The sequence below is a fragment of the Morus notabilis genome, unplaced genomic scaffold, assembly GCF_000414095.1.
Source record: "Morus notabilis unplaced genomic scaffold, ASM41409v2 Scaffold922, whole genome shotgun sequence".
In the NCBI taxonomy this organism is placed as follows: Eukaryota; Viridiplantae; Streptophyta; class Magnoliopsida; order Rosales; family Moraceae; genus Morus; species Morus notabilis.
In genome coordinates, this window is record NW_010358078.1 from 106430 (window position 1) to 123985 (window position 17556).

General features: G+C 35.2%; 2 protein-coding genes across 4 annotated transcripts; both read left to right on the top strand.

Annotated features, from left to right (window-relative positions):
• On the top strand, positions 1-6293 carry LOC21391430. Its single transcript, XM_024161341.1, has 4 exons — positions 1-160; positions 307-1452; positions 2574-3244; positions 5098-6293. The coding sequence occupies exons 2-4, from the start codon at positions 323-325 to the stop codon at positions 6117-6119; spliced, it is 2823 nt and encodes a 940-aa protein (XP_024017109.1). The 5' UTR covers positions 1-160; positions 307-322; the 3' UTR covers positions 6120-6293.
• A 5132-nt stretch (positions 6294-11425) lies between these two features.
• LOC21391431 lies at positions 11426-17548 on the top strand. 3 transcript variants are annotated; one of them, XM_024161327.1, is made up of 15 exons: positions 11426-11463; positions 12309-12505; positions 12641-12752; positions 12831-12941; positions 13646-13750; positions 14310-14393; positions 14488-14603; positions 14754-14855; positions 14937-15050; positions 15151-15207; positions 15654-15720; positions 15990-16043; positions 16232-16306; positions 17055-17090; positions 17214-17548. In XM_024161327.1, exons 2-15 carry the CDS (start codon positions 12486-12488, stop codon positions 17304-17306), a joined length of 1146 nt encoding a protein of 381 aa, XP_024017095.1. In that variant the 5' UTR covers positions 11426-11463; positions 12309-12485; the 3' UTR covers positions 17307-17548. The 3 variants fall into 3 exon arrangements, with proteins under 3 accessions (XP_024017095.1, XP_024017096.1, XP_024017097.1); XM_024161328.1 differs by lacking the exon at positions 11426-11463 and adding an exon at positions 11512-11531; XM_024161329.1 differs by lacking the exon at positions 11426-11463 and adding an exon at positions 12173-12185.
• The last annotated feature ends 8 nt before the right edge of the window (positions 17549-17556 follow it).

Sequence of the window (17556 nt, forward strand, 5' to 3'; positions counted from 1 at the left end):
TCTCCAAAAATTTCTCTCTCTCTCTCTCTCTCTCTCTCTCTTGTGAACTCTCATATAACGTGAACTTAGACCGCAGGATTTGAAGAAAATCCGTGGCTGTACATTGAAATTCTTTTGTTTTTTTGGCTTGTAATAATTAGCTAAAGCTTGGTGGGGTTTGGTAAGTTACAAGCTTATAATGGAACTCCTCCGAAAAAAACATGAAACTTGTTTCCATTCATATTGTTATACGTTGGTTTTGCAATTCCCAGTATAATATTATAACACAAAGTCATGAATTTTTTGGTTTTGTTTTGTAATTTGCAGGTTAAATAAGCTTCGAATGATGGGGTTAGAACGGCATCCGGGGATGAGAAGCGGGGATTATTTGGAAGGAATGCTTAACGACTATGTCAATGGTACTGGGAAGGCCAACTCCAAGACGTTTAAGCCTCAGAAAAGTGGGTCAGGCAGGCTTGTCACCTTCCTTACATGTCTCCAATTCGCTTTCGCGGTTTACGCGACGTTCCTTCTCTACTACATGAGCCCTACCATAGATTTAAGAACCAAACCGGAGTTCACATGGGCAACAAGAATAGCTCAGAATTGGAAGAGCCTCATAATCACCCCACACGTCCTTGGTCACTACCAAGAGTCAGCCAACTCTCTAGTTCAATCTGAAATCCACCCCATCCTACCGATATCCCAAGTTTGCGAGCACGAAAAGATCGATTTCTCGCAGAAGAAGTCCAACGACGCGGCGATGATCAAGATCAAGAGGGAGCTTTACAATGAGGTGTTGGATTTCCAAAGCAAGTCAGTAGGCACAGAGACTCTTGCTCAGCTCATGGCAATGAAGTCCAAGTGGGACTTGAGAGGTCCTAATTATAGGCCTAAAGTCACTGTCATATTGAACCACTTCAAGAGGAAAACTCTTTGTGCTCAATTGGATTCATTGCTTCATCAAACACTTCCATTTCACCATGTTTGGGTGCTCTCCTTTGGGAGCCCCAATGAAATGTCCCTCAAGAGAATCGTCGAGAGCTACAACGATTCGCGGATCAGCTTCATCAGCTCGAGCTACGATTTCAAGTACTACGGAAGGTTCCAAATGGCTTTGCAGACCGAGGCTGATCTTGTGTACATCCTTGATGATGACATGATTCCTGGGAAGACAATGTTGCAGATTTTGTCACACGTGGCCGGGACCGAGAAGTACCACAATGCGGTTTTGGGCAGTATTGGGAGGATCTTGCCCTTTAGGCAGAAGGACTTCACCTTCCCCAGCTACCGAAAATTCCGGTCCAAGGAAGCCGGGCTCTACTTGCCTGATCCTGCTTATGATATCACAGTTGATAAGATTGTGCAGGTTGATTTCCTTTCAAGCTCTTGGTTTTTGTCTGCAGATCTTGTTAGGACTCTTTTCACTGAGACACCTTTCACTTTTGCAACTGGAGAAGACCTTCACCTCAGGTATGTCCTAATTTATTCTCATTATTGATCATATCCCAGTTACAAAATTTGGCTAATAACAATATTACTTTTAAGTTTTTACTTTATTCATAAAGCGAGTTTAAACTTGTTTAGTTGGAGTCAACCGGGAAATAGTTAATATCTTGAGTAACTTGAATCAAATTGTTAAAATAAGCTCTACTTTTTTTTTTCCGTCTTCATGTATTTACCAATTACACTAGGATTTGGGGTCTTGATGTCATAAATAATAACCCAATATTCTGATTTTGTTACCTTAATTGGAAGTCAAAGAAGGTTTTGAGTTCTCTTCATCCGGCAAAAACTCGTCTTAGAAAACTAAATTGATAACTTGCTTTATACACTGATTAGACTATACTTTATTCAACTAATCTTTAAAAAGAATCTTTTTTAACTTCAATTCTAAACAATGCAGTCAGCTTTTCCGCTCTACATTTGCTTGTCAGAGCAAATAATTAATTTTTTTAAGATGATATATTCTATTTAGAAGGGTTTAATGCTCTTCCAGTACTTTCCACTATTGATTTTCTTCATCCGCTGATTTGTCTGTTAGTACGTGATTAAGAAACAAAGCAACTTTCTTGGAACCTGATTGTCCCTTTCAAGATTCCCTGTATCACTAGTTGAACATAATGAATTTTACATTTTCTAACAAAGAAGTTTAGGCTCAAATCCATGATTAGAGCTGACTATTAGGCAACTTAGTGTGGTATGCACTATGCAGATTATAGGCTTGTTACCAAACCCACTCAAGAAGACCCTTTCATATTAAAAATTAGAAACAGCATTCTGCCTAAACCATTTTTTAAAAAAGTTATTTTTAAAAGAAATTTTAACGGCAGGAACTGTCTTTTTTTACTACTGTTAGATAATGTTGTTTTAACAGAGATTAATTTTTCAACAATCGGATCAAAAAATACGAGCAAAAATTCCATTTTCAAAATCACCATGAAGAGAATACTAAAGAGCTGTTAACTAATGCAATTGTTACTATAATTTTTTTTTATTTTTTATTTTATTTTATTTTTTTTTTTTTTATGTATCGTCTAATTTTATTAACGTCTTAGTTCTGACGTTTAACCATTCGTAACAAAAACATGCAGTTACACGCTTCAAAAGTACAGAAACGCAGGGTCGTTTGTTCTTCCAGTTGATGCAAACGACAAGGAAACATGGGGTGACAGTGAACACAGGCTTGCATATGTTTCCGAAACGACGGTGATCTTCAAAGACGTTGTCCAAGTCCGGGACGACCAATGGTGGAAGGCGCTGTCCACCGGTTATATCACACAGTGGGCCGCAATGTACCCTCAGAAGATTGATGCGCTCTTCTATGCCCACTCAGTTGATGAAGTCAAGGCCCTCTCACCGCTTCTTGACAAGTTCCGAGCGACTGCCGGCAAGAAGGCCTACATCGCGGTCGCGGGGGGCAAGTTCTGCCCTTGTGAAGAGGCCGCAGCCGCTCTCAAGTGGCCTAAGGTGGTTTGCAAGGAGAGGAGGTTTAAGATATTTGATCTTGACGTGGGGGCTCTCTCGGGGATATCGAATTCTGAGGTTCCGGTTGTACAGGCAGTTTATGCGAGCGTGAAAGGTTTGATCAAGATTCACAACCCAAGTGTGGTGATTACTGTGGCTGACATCGATCCCAATGTGAAGAAAGCTCTGAAAATGGCTTCAGAGACTGACTCTAATGGTACTACATTGGTTCTTTTGCCACGGCCTTCTGTGTCAAAGGTACTTTGGATGGCCGACCTGCGATCCACAGCCTTGCCAAGTAAGAAAACTTTACATTTCTCTTGCTCAATTTTATTTAAGATGGGGTAACATAATTGTAGAGTATGGAAAACTCACTGATTGTCATCATCCAGAATTAGATATCGTTTATTTTACTGATTTAAGTTTATAATTCGAGTTTTACAATAGTAACAAATTTTAAAAAATAATCACATTTAATTTTTTTTATTATAATAAAAAATTCTCATATAAAATCACATTTTAATTCGAACTAAAATGGACCGTAAAATAATGTAAAATGCTTGTTTTGTGGTGGTTGGTTACTTGGTTCGGTATACTTTCATTTCAGCAGAGTCTGTAGTTTAGTCTATTCAGATACTAGGCAACCGTAGACGGAGTGACGTTGGGACCAGTGGGGGCACTGAGAAAGCAAAAAAAAAAAAAGAAAAAAAGAAAGAAAAAAACTCTCTTATAACTTCTATGATTATACTTAGTCCCGTTCACTTTATCGATTCGAGTTTAAAATTTAAGTTTTATTACAGTAAAAAATTCTCAAAAAAGTTACATCTAATTTTTTTACTACAGTAAAAAACTCTCACATAAAATTACATCTCAACTCAAATTACAAATTCGAATCAGGGAAGTGATCGCCTTTATTTTCGTATTTGTGCTCCATTGATATACTCATGACACTTTTTTTTTTTTAGAGAAAGAGGAAAATAAGTTAAGACTTAGGATGAATTAAAATTAATAGGTCAATAGTTTACATAAATTAATAAATAGGTCAAATTACTATTTTCGTCCATAACTTGTATGGTTATGAACCATAACTTGACAAGTTATTGTCCATAATTGTCCATAACTTGTCCGGCTATGAATCATAACTTGATAAATTTATCCATAACTTATCTGGTTATGAACCATAACTTGACAAGTTATGACCTATTAATTTTTATAACTAAAAATTGACCTATATACTTTCTTAAGCTTTTCATATTGGCCTATTTTATACTATTTTCTTTTTTTTTTTCTCTCTTTTTTCTGAAAGCCTGCTCTTTTACTTTTGGGCTTTCTTTGAATTTTTTTTTATTGGGCTCTAATTTTTCTTTTTGCTGGTTTTTTATTAGGCTCTAATTGATAATTTGCTTCCCAATTCACACGGTAGAATTACAAGCTGAAAATATATTTATAATATTAATGAAAGACATTTTTGATAACATTGATAATGAAGTTATAATGCAATCGTACTAAAAAATGAGAACTCGTGGAGAACAATTATAATGTGAACCTTACATAATAAAATTTTATTGTGAAAAAATATTAGAAAAACTATTTTATTTTTATGTTGTGTTAATTTATAAATTTTATGCTTATTTATGCTCCACTGAATTAAAAGTATGGCTACGTTCCTGTAGGTAACTCTTAGTGAGTAAACAAAAATATTTCAACCATTTTACGTGCGGATTTCTAATGCCAAAGTGTAGGAGTGGAATTGGTAAATCTGACAACGCAACAAGGTGTCAGATTTAGCAGATCCATAAGGCAAAATATCATGGGCTATATTCTATAATTGAGTGGTCCTTGTACTATGCTTAATATTGTTTATAAATGCATTAAGGGATTTTAAGTCAATTTCCTAATTCAGTGAACTTTTCAGGCCCCCTTATCTTTCATGGTGTTGATCTATTAAGGCTCCGTTTATTTCACTGATTTGAGTTTAAAATTTGAGTTTTGTTACAGTAAAAAACTCTCAGAAACAATCATATGTAATTTTTTTATTACAGTAAAAAATTCTCACGTAAAGTTATATTTTTAACTCGAATTAAAAACTCAAATTAGCGAACTAAACAAGTCCTTATAATTCATCTAATAAGCCAATTTGGTCACGTGCAGATTGGAGCCGCATGCGGGTTTCGGTCAACATCATTACTCAAAACCGAGCTGAGTCACTGACGAGACTTCTCAACTCTCTAAAGAACGCCTACTATGTTGGTGATGAGATTGGAATTAGCTTCAACATGGACAGCAAAGTGGATGAGGCAACTATTAGAGTAGTGAGCTCATTTGAGTGGCCTCATGGAGCCAAAACTCTGAGAAGGAGAATCGTCCAAGGAGGCCTAATTCGAGCGGTGAGTGAGAGTTGGTACCCCTCATCTGACGACGATTTCGGTCTCTTACTGGAGGATGATATCGAAGTCTCTCCTTATTACTATCTATGGATCAAATATGCCCTCTTAGCCTACCACTATGACCCCCAAGTTTCCCTCCCTGAGCTCTCATCAATCTCCCTTTACACGCCTAGAATCGTTGAAGTTGTCAAAGAGAGGCCTAAATGGAACCCAACCGAATTCTTCAAGAAAATCCACCCAAACACACCTTATCTCCACCAGTTACCCTGCAGTTGGGGGGCAGTTTTCTTCCCAAAACAGTGGAGAGAGTTCTATGTGTACATGAACATGAGGTTCACCGAAGACGCCAAGGCAAACCCGGTTCAGATTCCCAAGTCAAGAACGAATGGCTGGCAGGCCTCATGGAAAAAGTTCCTCATTGACATGATGTACCTCAGAGGCTATGTCAGCCTCTACCCCAACTTCCCAAGCCAGGCAAGCTTCTCAACCAACCACATGGAGCCGGGGGCTCATATCAGCGCGAAAGACAACGTTGTGAGGCACGACAAAGCTGATTTCGAGGTGCCGCTGTTGAAGGAGGACTTCAGAGCTTTTTTGCCAAATGGGAAATTGCCTCCGGCCTCAAGGCTTCCATCGTTGAACCTCTTTAACCAGCCACTTTCTCTTAAGGGAATCAAGGCTGCCGGGGCTAAATTGGGCCAGGATGTGCTTGGATGCAACAATGCCACTGAGATTGTGGCTGTTGATCACCAAACGGGCCTTCCAACAAACTGTGCCAGTTTCTGATCAGTTCCTCATGTTAATGTTTGTGTAATTCATTATATTCATTTCTTCTTTTAAAGGGAAAGAAAGGAAATTGTTTTTGTTTTATTGTTGTTATTATTCTTAGGAGGTTGGTGTTTAGGCTTGTTTTACATATATAGGCAGGTCAATGTGGGGATAAGTGGTCTGGGATGAGAGGAAAAGATTTGATTGGATTAAGATTAGAAAAGTTCAGTTATTATTATTATTATTATTTCAATGGTATCTCACTCACACTCATGGTTGAGTTGTAAAAGTGTATAATTCTCAGTTTTCTCACTTTATGACTTAAGGGTTCTCAGTTAAGAGAGATATTGGACTAAGTAGGCTCATTTCTTAATCCATAATCAATAGCTAAAAACTAATCAGACAACACTAATAACTCGACAGTACTATGCCGTATGACATGATCTCCACAACGAATAAGTTATTATATGCATATCTTTTTTTTTTTTTTTTTTCTCTTGTAAAAAACAGGATCAGCCATGCACATGACATACCCATCCCACTAAACAGAAAGTTCAGGTCTACCAACAGAACAAAAGGAATTTTAACTCAATTCTACTTTAAAAAAAAAGGGGAGGTTTAATTTCACTCATATCATCATGAGTCCGACGCCGCACAATTCGATCAGACATGACCGCTATCCAGTATGAGCTTGGGCGCATTTCTTAAACACGTGTTCTAAATTATATATGTACATGATGCAACGGCTATGCAGAACAAAACCAATCGTTTAACGGATTGCCTGCGTCTGGTTAACCGGACAGCAGAAACCATTTCCAAAGAAGATTTACTTTACAGCATTTGAAGTTTCCTTTTTGGTAGGCTCCGGGTTAGATATTATTATCTCAGAATGTTGAGATATGATTAGATTCTTTATTTTAAATTTCATCTTTTGATAGGGCAGTTTCTTTATTTTTAATTTTTGAATTGCTGAATTGTCTATTTAAACAAGCGCTTTTTCTGTGGTTGCTCACCATTTTTATGGGTGAAATTTCTCTCATCATGAAAGGTTAAAAAGATTAGCGTAACCGTTTAAATGATTAGCATAATTTTTTTGTATTAAGTCGTAACAGTTTTTATTTTGAAAACCAGAAGTCAGTTTTAAGCATACGGTAAATAAAACACTGTCATGTACTGCTCCAAACAAATATTCATGCATGACTGGAGATGTCTATCAAAAAAAGAACATGACAGATGTAATTTTTTACGACAATATTATTCAAGTTTAAAACAACAGTCGGTTATGATAAAATAACCGATATTAACAATAAAAACGACAGTCATTTATTGATATATTTTTTAATATTTTTCATATAATTATTCATGACAGATGTACATGACAATCGTTTATTGCTATATGTTTAAAAACAATTTATGATTTTTAAAATAGTAACTGTTACGACTCAATATAAGAGAATTACGTTAGGTTTTCGGCAGGTTACGATTGGCACATAGGCCCGTAACGATGGCACATAGGAGACTTATCCCCATTTACAAACTGGGGGAGTATTGACAATTCCTTAAACAAGAATATTGTTACTTTCAGGTTTGAAGATCAACAAAAAAATCTGAGAACTTACTCTCAATCACTTGTTTTTCGAATTTCTTTTGGATTTCAATTAACTAGCAGCAGCTTTTTTCCGGAGATCCGCCTCATTAATATAACTTCTAATTAGTAATCTTTAGCTTCTCAACAGATACACTTTGTATAAAATCAAGTATATATATAAACCATAATTGCCAGAATCTTATTATTGAGATCGAGATCGATATTTTGTAACTTGTAACATATCCGATTTATTTGTATTGGTCTATGAGAAAACATGGGACGTGTTTTTAGTCCCTCATGGATTGGAACAGAATCTGTGTTCTGCTTTTCCCAAAAGTGCAAGCTCGATTGAAACCTTCACATGTCCTCCAAAGTATAGGGTGCATTTAGAATTCATTCTAAAATGATTTTATTTTTTGTATGAAAATAAAAATGAAAATATTTTTAATCTCAGATTGAAATTATTTTTAAAAATACGTTTGGTAATTTTATCAATAAATTATTTTCGGTATAAAAAAATTCATTAATATCTCTCTCTCTCACTGCTCGAGAGAGGAGAAAACGGAAATAAAAAATGAAAAATGACTAAAAGTCGTTTTTCATTTCTCTCTCATTTTACACTAAACTAAAAAATTATTTTCATTTCTGTTTTTGTCTTTAATTATGTCAAACGGTGTTTATCTCTTGTTTTCATTTTGTTTTCTCAAAAAATGTAAAAAACAAAAATAATTTCAAACACAGAGTCCTTACCAAAATTTAAGCAACAAAAAGTCCATCAAGGCAGTTAAATATGATGCAACTTTTGAGCATATTCTATTATGGTTATACAGTTGGGCTGCCTGATGAATATGATAGTTTTTCATGTGATTGATTACCAATTAGCAACACAGAAAACGATTGATCACCAAAAACACCCATCTGAAAAAGTGTCAAAAATTAGGATTTCACTACTGAAAAAGTGGTAGGTAAAACACACATGTATAGATGGGACTTAGGAAAGCAAAATGTTCAGTTAGTTTTTTTTGTTGTTGTTGTTGTTGTTGTTGTTGTTTCTTTCAGAGATCCAAATTAACCCAGTGACCCTCAAAATTGTTCTAGGAAAAACTGTTTCACCAATTTGTTTGCATTAGCTAAGATCTTTTGTACTTCAAAAGCGTTTCTGGTAGGTGTAGCTAAAACTAAAAAGATGTTGATTTATTAGTGAGCTTGACTTTGAAGAATGTGGGTTCTAAAGCCGCTTTCTTGGGGGTCGCACTTGCATTTGCGAAACAACAGACTAATGATTTTAAGTTGAAGTACTGCAAGTATTGCATTATAATGCACTAATAAGTAATGGGTTTTTAGTATAATTGTCTCTGAACTTATTTAAATTATCCCTTAAATTTTTAATTTTGACAATCAATTCTTGAACTTGTAAAATCATTTCAATGTGTCCAATTTTATTAAATTTGCTCAAATTTTTTATTAAATTTAGGGAACTAAAAGTTAAGGAATTGCAATAATCATCGTTAAAATTTGGATGTCGATAATTTTTCATCGAACATGTTTTTCGATATTAATTTAACACAAACACCATTAAAATGAGATGTATTGCAATAATTTTATAAATTAAGAGGACAACTTGTCAAAATTTATGAGGCAAATTACTAAAGCCATATAAGTTTAAAGAACAAATTACTAAAGTTATACAAGTTCAGAGGATAAATGGTAATCATACACAAACTACCATGGGATTGGGACATAAGATAATTATTAGTTAGTCATAGATTAATTACCAATTTTTCCTAATAAAAAAGATTAATATTACTGAGTATGTGTTAACGAATAGCTGTACATGACGATGTGGATAGTAGATACATATCTCTATGAGGAAAATTTATTAATTAGGAAATAAAAACCAATAACTTGCTTATTAAATTCCTTTTGAAAAATTTTAATCGAATCTAAAAACTAAAGATTCCTTAATATTAATTTGGATTGACAAGTTATTGGATATGTGAGTGTGTGTGTTCACCAAGATTCAAATCCTGATAATTTCATTTCTTGAAGTCCGAATGTCGTATTAAAAAAAATAATAAAATAATTGGGTTGACAAGTTTAAAAGGAAAAGGTTCAAACAACGCATTTAAGGATATATATTTTTCCCAGAAAAATGGAGAAATTTGTATTCACTCAAAAAGTAAGAAAAGGGAAAAAATATAATAAAATCCTCATCTTTCAGTTTTCACCCGTTTCTTTTGCGTATTGCAAGAGTCAAAATATTTCTTTTCTGTTTTGGTTTATGCTTTGTTTTAAGACCAATAATGTTGATACTTGGTGGTGTTTTATATAATTTTGGTGCTATACTTCTCTATTGATCATATTTTTCCATTTCGATTATGGAGGTTTTGCTAAGTAGGTATATGTATTTGAACATTGGTAAGGGCTCGTTCGTTTCGCTGATTCGAGTTTAGAATTTGAGTTGATATTTGATTTTATATGAGAGTTTTTTACTGTAACAAAAAAGTTAGATGTGACTGTTTGTGAGAGCTTTTTACTGTAGCAAAACTCAAATTCTAAACTCGAATCAGCGAAATGAACGATGCCTTAGTTGTCCAATTTTAGAATCTAGTATACATTTATTTATTCTCCTTAAACTTTATTGGTGGAACAGATTGTCATTTTTCTATAGTTAGAGACCATACAAGTTGATATTAGAATATATTCCCATTTTAAAAGAAAATATATAGCGTGTTTAGTTTGTTGATTTGAATTTTTAATTCGAGTTGAAATGTAATTTTATGTGAGAGCTTTTTACTGTAGCAAAAAAGTTAAATGTGACTGTTTACGAGAGTTTTTTACTGTAATAAAATTCAAATCAGTGAAATAAACGAGATCATAGTGTAAACAAAAAAAATTAAGAGAGTTCAAATATCAAATGAAAAAAAAGAACCGAAAAATTGGTAAGTAAATCAAATCTCTATTTGTTGTTTTGATAGAAAATCAAATCTCATATCGTTTAATTCGCTTATTCGAGTTGAAATGTGACTTTATGTGAGAGTTTCTTAGGTCTCGTTTACTTTACAGATTCGAGTTTTCAATTCGAACTGAGATGTGACATTTTATGAGAGCTTTTCATTGTAGTAAAAAAAGTTAGATGTGACATTTTCTGAGAGCTTTTTACTGTAGAAACTTAAAATTGAAAACTTGAATCGGTGAAATGAATGAGGCCTTACTGTAGTAAAAGAGTTAGAAGTGACTATTTATGAAAGTTTTTATTGTAACAAAACTCAAATTCTAAACTCAAATCGGTGAAATAAACGGGACAAAAAAGAGTTTTGTGTAATTTTCATTTGTAGAATTTGGAATTCAACTTTTTTTTTATTTAATACGGAAGCGGCAAGCGGCAGTTTCGTCAAAAAGATCAGAACGTGGCTTCCGATGAGTGGCAGCTTCAATAGGGTACCCAATGAGAGGAAACCTCAAAAAACGACCGGCATAAAAGTACAAACACTTGCAAACTGGTACGATGTCGATTTCACGTTGCAACCGTCTGATGCCATGCCACCTCACCAAATGTAAACACCCTCAAAAAAAAAAAAAAAAAAAAAAAAAAGAGTTAAAAAGCACTCTCGACACGTGTCACTCCATACTACGTTTAAACGGCCGAAATTCAAAACCAAAAGGCAGGGCAATTTGGTCAACCTAAGAAATTACACCCCCAAAGCACCTACTTATTTTCACCACCTGAATCAGGCCCTTCCTCTCTTCATCTCCGTTGATGGTAAAATCCAGGTCTGTTATTCTCTCTCTACCTACATTCTCTTCCTTTCTCTCTCTATCCGATACGATCGGAAAAGCGCGTAAGCTCCGAACCCGAACTGTTCCTTATGATTTTGTTTTACGTAATTTATTTGTATCGTGTTTTTCGCTCCAAATTTTCTGGTTTAGAGTCTAGAAGAACAGTTTTTTTTTTTTTTTTTTTGTGGGATTTCATCGGATACTCGTGAGAAAATAGCGTGATTTTGTCTCTTCTGAATTCAATTGTGACTGTCATTGTTTTGCATTCCGTGTATATGGTGGGAATTTCGACTCTTCGAGGTGCTCGCTTTGTTTTTATTTATTCAATTGGTTAAATGCTTGATTTTGCATTTGTTTTGTCGCCATTGTAATGGGCTGATTGGGATCGTACTTTTTTTTGGTCGTTTTCTTATTGCTAGTTTTTTGCTTTGGTTAACTGGTCGAGAATGTTGTGTGATTTTGAAAATTGAAACTGTGTTTTTTTAATTTCGTTTTTTTTTTTGGTTTGTCAATTTTACAAGCAAAGGACTCTTCTTGCATAGGACATTGTTGAGCTTGAGGGTAATTAATATGATATCGGGCGGTGCACGTTTGGAGGAGAGGTTTTCAGCGTTTGTTTCCTGATCAATTATCAGGAAAAGACTAAATTAAAGCTTGTTGGTATATGAATTTTTGAGCAACTAATTGGGGTCTTAGAGTTGGTTGGAGTTATGTTGGTAATCCTGACTAAAGTTCCTGCAAACTGGGTTATGGTTAATCATGATTATGTTGATATTTGGTGTGCATTACTGTGGACCATTTACTGGGGATAAATGGATTTGGTTTTCGATTTATTTCAGGCTGTTCATCCCAATTTTCTATTGAAGGATAACGCCTAGTACTCTGCCAGAGATCACATTTGCATTTTTGGAGCCGGAGAATGCAATATTTTGTTTCAGAAGTTGTTCAATGAGTTGAGGTTTTGCTGGGAGTGTCACCTTTTGGGTTGATTTCGGAGATAACACAACTGTACTATAATGGGGAGCTTACACCGCAGGTACGAGTCAGTTCTATACCTTTTATTGTTTTTGTTGATAGGGTGTCTTCTCTCAAAGGCCAAAACCTTTACAGTTTGCTACTATATTTTGCGGCTAAGTTTACGAAGTGTCCCAATAATTTTTTTCTACGGCAGTGGACCGGGTAAAAAATCAAGTGATGGTGCCAGACTTGTGATCACTACTATTTTGGGAGTTGTCTTTGGATTTTTTGTTGGCATGTCATTTCCATCTGTTTCTTTAACTAAGGTATGTCAGCCTCCCTTATTAGGAATTTTCATCCAAATTGAACCCTTATATGTATTTGATTTGTTTTAAATTTCGCAGATTAACTTACCTTCAAGCCTTATATCATCTCTTGATGTAGCCATCACTGACATACATAAAACCACCACAAGTAAAAGCGTTGAAGATCATGGACCAAGCAATGTTCCTAAGGTAACTTTTATCATTATTCTGTAATATGTTGTAATCAAAATATCTTTGATTTTGTCTTTGCAGAAAATATGAACCTTTAAGAACTAGTACCCTTGAATTCACGGAAAATATAAAACTTTGAGGACTACTACCCTTTACATCTTTTACCCGTTGAAGATGTAGATTTAAATTATATTAGTGAAGTGTTCATAGATTTTCACTAACTTACTGAACCAGTACAACTAAAGTCTGTTGGGAACAAACATTTATCACTCCATTCTGCAACATGGCAATTTAGAATTAAGGAACTTTTTTCTATCGTTATTATTGTTGTTGTTGTTATTATGTGTCTCCTTGCTCCTGTTTTTGTAGTCATGTATTCATTTTGCAACCAATTAGCCTTTCTATTTGTAATAGATTGTTAGTTCCAATGCAGATTGGATTAGTTAAGATATTATGTTTTGACATAAAGACAGTGAATAGATGATTTCTAGAATTCCGTTAGCATATTTGATTTGTGAATGAATTTCCTGTTTGGATGAGTTTTCAGCTCTAATTGTAAGCAGTTGTCTGTGCATTTTCATGTATTCTTTTTCAAATTTTTTAAGTCGTTTTTGCATCCCCTAGTGTTTCTGCCACTGCTTATATTCAGTGAATTAAGTGGTAGCTTATCATGATACTATGATGCTAACAAGTATTATGTGGTTTTGTTTTTTTGCTACAAGATATATGTTCCAACAAATCCTCGCGGTGCGGAATTACTACCTCCAGGGATTGTTGTGTCAGAATCTGATTTATACCTGCGCAGATTGTGGGGTGAACCGAGTGAGGTATGATATAAATTGTCTTTGGCAAAAACCGCAGAAGTAGTGAGCTTCAAAATATTTTGTTTAATTTTTTCAATATTCAAAATGTAGCACTAGCGAGAATCTTTAGGAGTTAATGTGTCCATGAGCTTGGGCTAAGTCAGGCCAGAGCATGTCTAACCTCAGCCAGAAGTCCTTTATTTGCTCTGAAGGTGCCACTTACTGGGCCAACAATTTTGCTGCCACTTTAACCTCATAATGGATGTTTTGTGGTATTGATCTCAGTATTTCTACTGGATCCACTGATGAATCATTTGGTTGAATGAAAATGCCGTCAATATTTCAAAAAAAGAAAAAAGTATGTGTAAACGAATGGCTGTAATAGGTTTGGCTCAACAGTGGTCTCCGAATTGTGGACATCTTGCAGCAGCTTGAGCTTTAGCAAAAGTCTAGGGTAGTGAAAATCGATAGGGTTGGAACCTGTTATAAAAATTTGATCCTTTGGCAATGACGTGAATCTATTGCTTTAAAGCTAACTGGTAGGAGCTTTACCTTCAAGCTAATGACAATTTGAAACGTGCAGGATCTCAAGAAAAAGCCAAAGTATTTGGTAACATTTACTGTTGGTCTTGACCAGAAAAACAACATTGATGCTTCGGTTAAAAAGGTAGGCATTCAATCAGTTCAGTTATTTGTTATAACTAGTGTTATCTGATTCTAACAGTCAAGGATACTGATAAAGGCTCTTATTCTTGTAATAGTTTTCTGAGGATTTTATGATTATGCTTTTTCACTATGATGGCCGGGTCAGTGAATGGGATCAATTTGAGTGGTCAAAGAATGCGATCCATGTTAGTGTTAAGAAACAAACGAAATGGTAAGCATTTATGGTTATTTTTGTACATTTAACTCTCACCCAAAACTAGATGCTATAAGCATACATGATTTTGTTGAGTTCTTGCATAATTTTTGCTATATTAAACTTCTTCAAGCTTCTCTGATGGTGATACTTTTTTGTGTGTTGCAGGTGGTATGCAAAAAGGTTTCTGCATCCTGATATTGTAGCATCTTATGAATATATTTTCATATGGGACGAGGATCTGGGAGTAGAGCACTTCAACGGAAACAAGTTTGTTTCCTTGACATAGTTCATGTTTTCTCGTCGCATATCTTCTTTAATGTTTCTCCTGACGGTCCTTCATCTTACCAGGTACATCGAGTTAGTTAAGAAACATGGTTTAGAGATCTCGCAACCTGGTCTTGAGCCCAATAATGGACTGACATGGCAGATGACGAAGAGGAGAGGTGACAGAGAAGTTCACAAGTGAGTCTGTTACAACTATTTTGTTTACTTGTATTGTATGTCATCAGATATTTTTATGCCATGAATTGAGAAGTGATTCTAGATTTTCTTTTTATGTCAGGGATACAGAAGAGAAACCAGGCTGGTGTAGTGACCCCCATCTGCCGCCTTGTGCAGCGTACCCCAACTTTCTCTCTTTCTCCTTTTCTCTGTGCATGCTGTTGACTAGGACTACTAGGTTTACTTAAGCATGTATGATTTTTGAGGTGTGCATGTGTATGTCCTAGAATAGTCCAGGCAGCTACGTAGTCTTCACAGTTAATTAAAAATCTGCACTGGTAGTCTGCTACTATAGTAACCATTACCAAATATGACTTAACACTACCCAACTTTTTTTTACGTTTTGCGAATTGTCTATTCTATATTTTTATTAAATTGTTCTGATTTGTTGCGATGATCCTGTGGAATTTCTTGGGAAAACAGTCTTGGTAAATCATGAGCTTTAGTCAGCATTAAGCTGACAAACACCAATTGTCTATTCTATATTCCTGAGCTTTAGTGTTTATAATGGTTATTTTTAAGAGTGTTTATATTGCTTAACAGTACCTTTTGTACATCTTTCAGGTTTGTGGAAATTATGGCCCCCGTCTTTTCTCGGGAAGCTTGGCGTTGTGTGTGGCACTTGATTCAGGTATGGCATGTTTGTAAAGTTGTTTAGCTAGATTACCCAAAGTCTACATTAAAATCCATACGGCAAGAAAACTTCAAAATCAGTACAATTTTTACATTGCGCAAAAAAATGGCCTTTCTCCTATGAATATGAAAATTTTGTACGTTTGTTTTTTCTTCTTCCTCTGTTTTTTCTAGGAAATAATACGTAAATATACTGTCTTTCTCTGAGTGCCTTTTTTTTTTACTGGATTTCCTATATCGCCAATTCAATGTTTTGGATTATTGCAGAATGATTTGGTGCATGGATGGGGATTGGATTTCGCTCTTAGACGATGTGTAGAGGTAAGAAGTTTTATTCCCCCCGAGCCCTGTTTGCTTTTCCCGTTCTCTCACAGTTGCGTCATTAGTGCCTAGCTGGTTATTAGTGGTGCAAACAAGATGAGCTGCTTGTGAAACTTTACTGAATGCATAGTTAAAGAAATACCCTTTTTAGGTTCCCTTTTTCTGATTTTCTTTTTCTCTCTTGCTAGCCTGCACATGAAAAAATTGGTGTGGTTGATTCACAGTGGATAATTCATCAAGTAATACCTTCTCTTGGGAACCAGGCAAGTCACGTCATCTACTTGTGTTTTTGTTTTTGCGGACAAATAGCAAATACATCTGTGTGTCTGCATATACATGTACATTAAATTAGTGACACTGCAAATGTAACTGCACCTGCACTAAAACTCAAAATTTTTATTGAAGTAGCAAATTTGTTAAGGTATGAAATAAAGCCTGTAAGACTTGATAGGAGGTAATTTATTGCTTATTGTGAATAAAACATGTAACACAAAATCAGGTTTTTCTCCTGAAGGTTAGGGATTTTGTGTAGATTTTGGATTGTTCTTCCAATATATGCAACGTGAAACCCGGATCTAATTTACTTTGGAAAGCTATCATAGTCTATTCATCCAATATAAGTTTGAAGTTTTGGAGTTTTCTTCCATGGGTTCTATTGTTTAAGAGTTGCACTTGGAATTCTGTGGATGGCTTGGAGCTTTCTGCATTGTCTTGCACAAATATAATCTGTCTTCCTTAAAAACATGGGAATAATTCTTGAATGTAGTTATCCTTGGAATGTGAATGAGCTCTATGAAAAAAAAAGGTAGGACAACCACAAGCAAGTTGGAACAATTTGGTTTCTAGAAGTTAGGCGTAGTATCATATCATGATTGTAATTTTTTATATAATTAGTCATGTCAATTTGATTCATTCATTTCCTTTGCCTTGATTATATTCGACTCTTCACCTTTTTGCTTTTATTCTCCTTTCCCAATCATACTCGTCTCTACATCACATGTCAATTTTCAGGGCCAGTCCGAGGACGGCAAAGCTCCTTGGGAAGGGGTATGCCAATTTTCCATCAATCTGAGTTCAAATTTGTCATTAATTTGTCTCCAAAAATAGAAACAAAGAAAAGTGACAAAATGGTTCTGATTTTTTTTTCCCCTTGATTTGTTCCTCATTCAGGTTAGAGCAAGATGCCGAAGAGAGTGGGCCGAGTTCCAATCTCGCCTCAACGATGCTGACAAGGCGTACCTTGATCGCAATGGAAAGGAGTAATTTTAATATATCATCCGACTTTTCCCCTCGTTGTACATGTTTGCTTTGGCCCTGAGGGGTTTCTTCAAAACTCCAATTCAATTTCTTCTTTGTTAGTTGAGCCTCTGCTCGAGGTTTTAAGTTTATTTTCTGAGCTTTTTTTTTTTCCTTGTGTATCTCACATATGTTAGTTATATACAAGAGAAATTTTGCATTTGTCAAATGTCATGGGTGTCTTATTGCAGCATTTTTATGCTGTTTGTGGGAGCAG

Coding starts and splice junctions, on each gene's coding strand:
- LOC21391430 (XM_024161341.1), top strand. CDS start 323: ATGATGGGGTTAGAACGGCATCCGGGGATGAGAAGCGGGGATTATTTG. Junction 1,453..2,573: donor GGAGAAGACCTTCACCTCAG/GTATGTCCTAAT, acceptor AAAAACATGCAG/TTACACGCTTCAAAAGTACA. Junction 3,245..5,097: donor GCGATCCACAGCCTTGCCAA/GTAAGAAAACTT, acceptor GGTCACGTGCAG/ATTGGAGCCGCATGCGGGTT.
- LOC21391431 (XM_024161327.1), top strand. CDS start 12,486: ATGGGGAGCTTACACCGCAG. Junction 12,753..12,830: donor CATCTGTTTCTTTAACTAAG/GTATGTCAGCCT, acceptor TAAATTTCGCAG/ATTAACTTACCTTCAAGCCT. Junction 14,604..14,753: donor GTTAAGAAACAAACGAAATG/GTAAGCATTTAT, acceptor TGTGTGTTGCAG/GTGGTATGCAAAAAGGTTTC.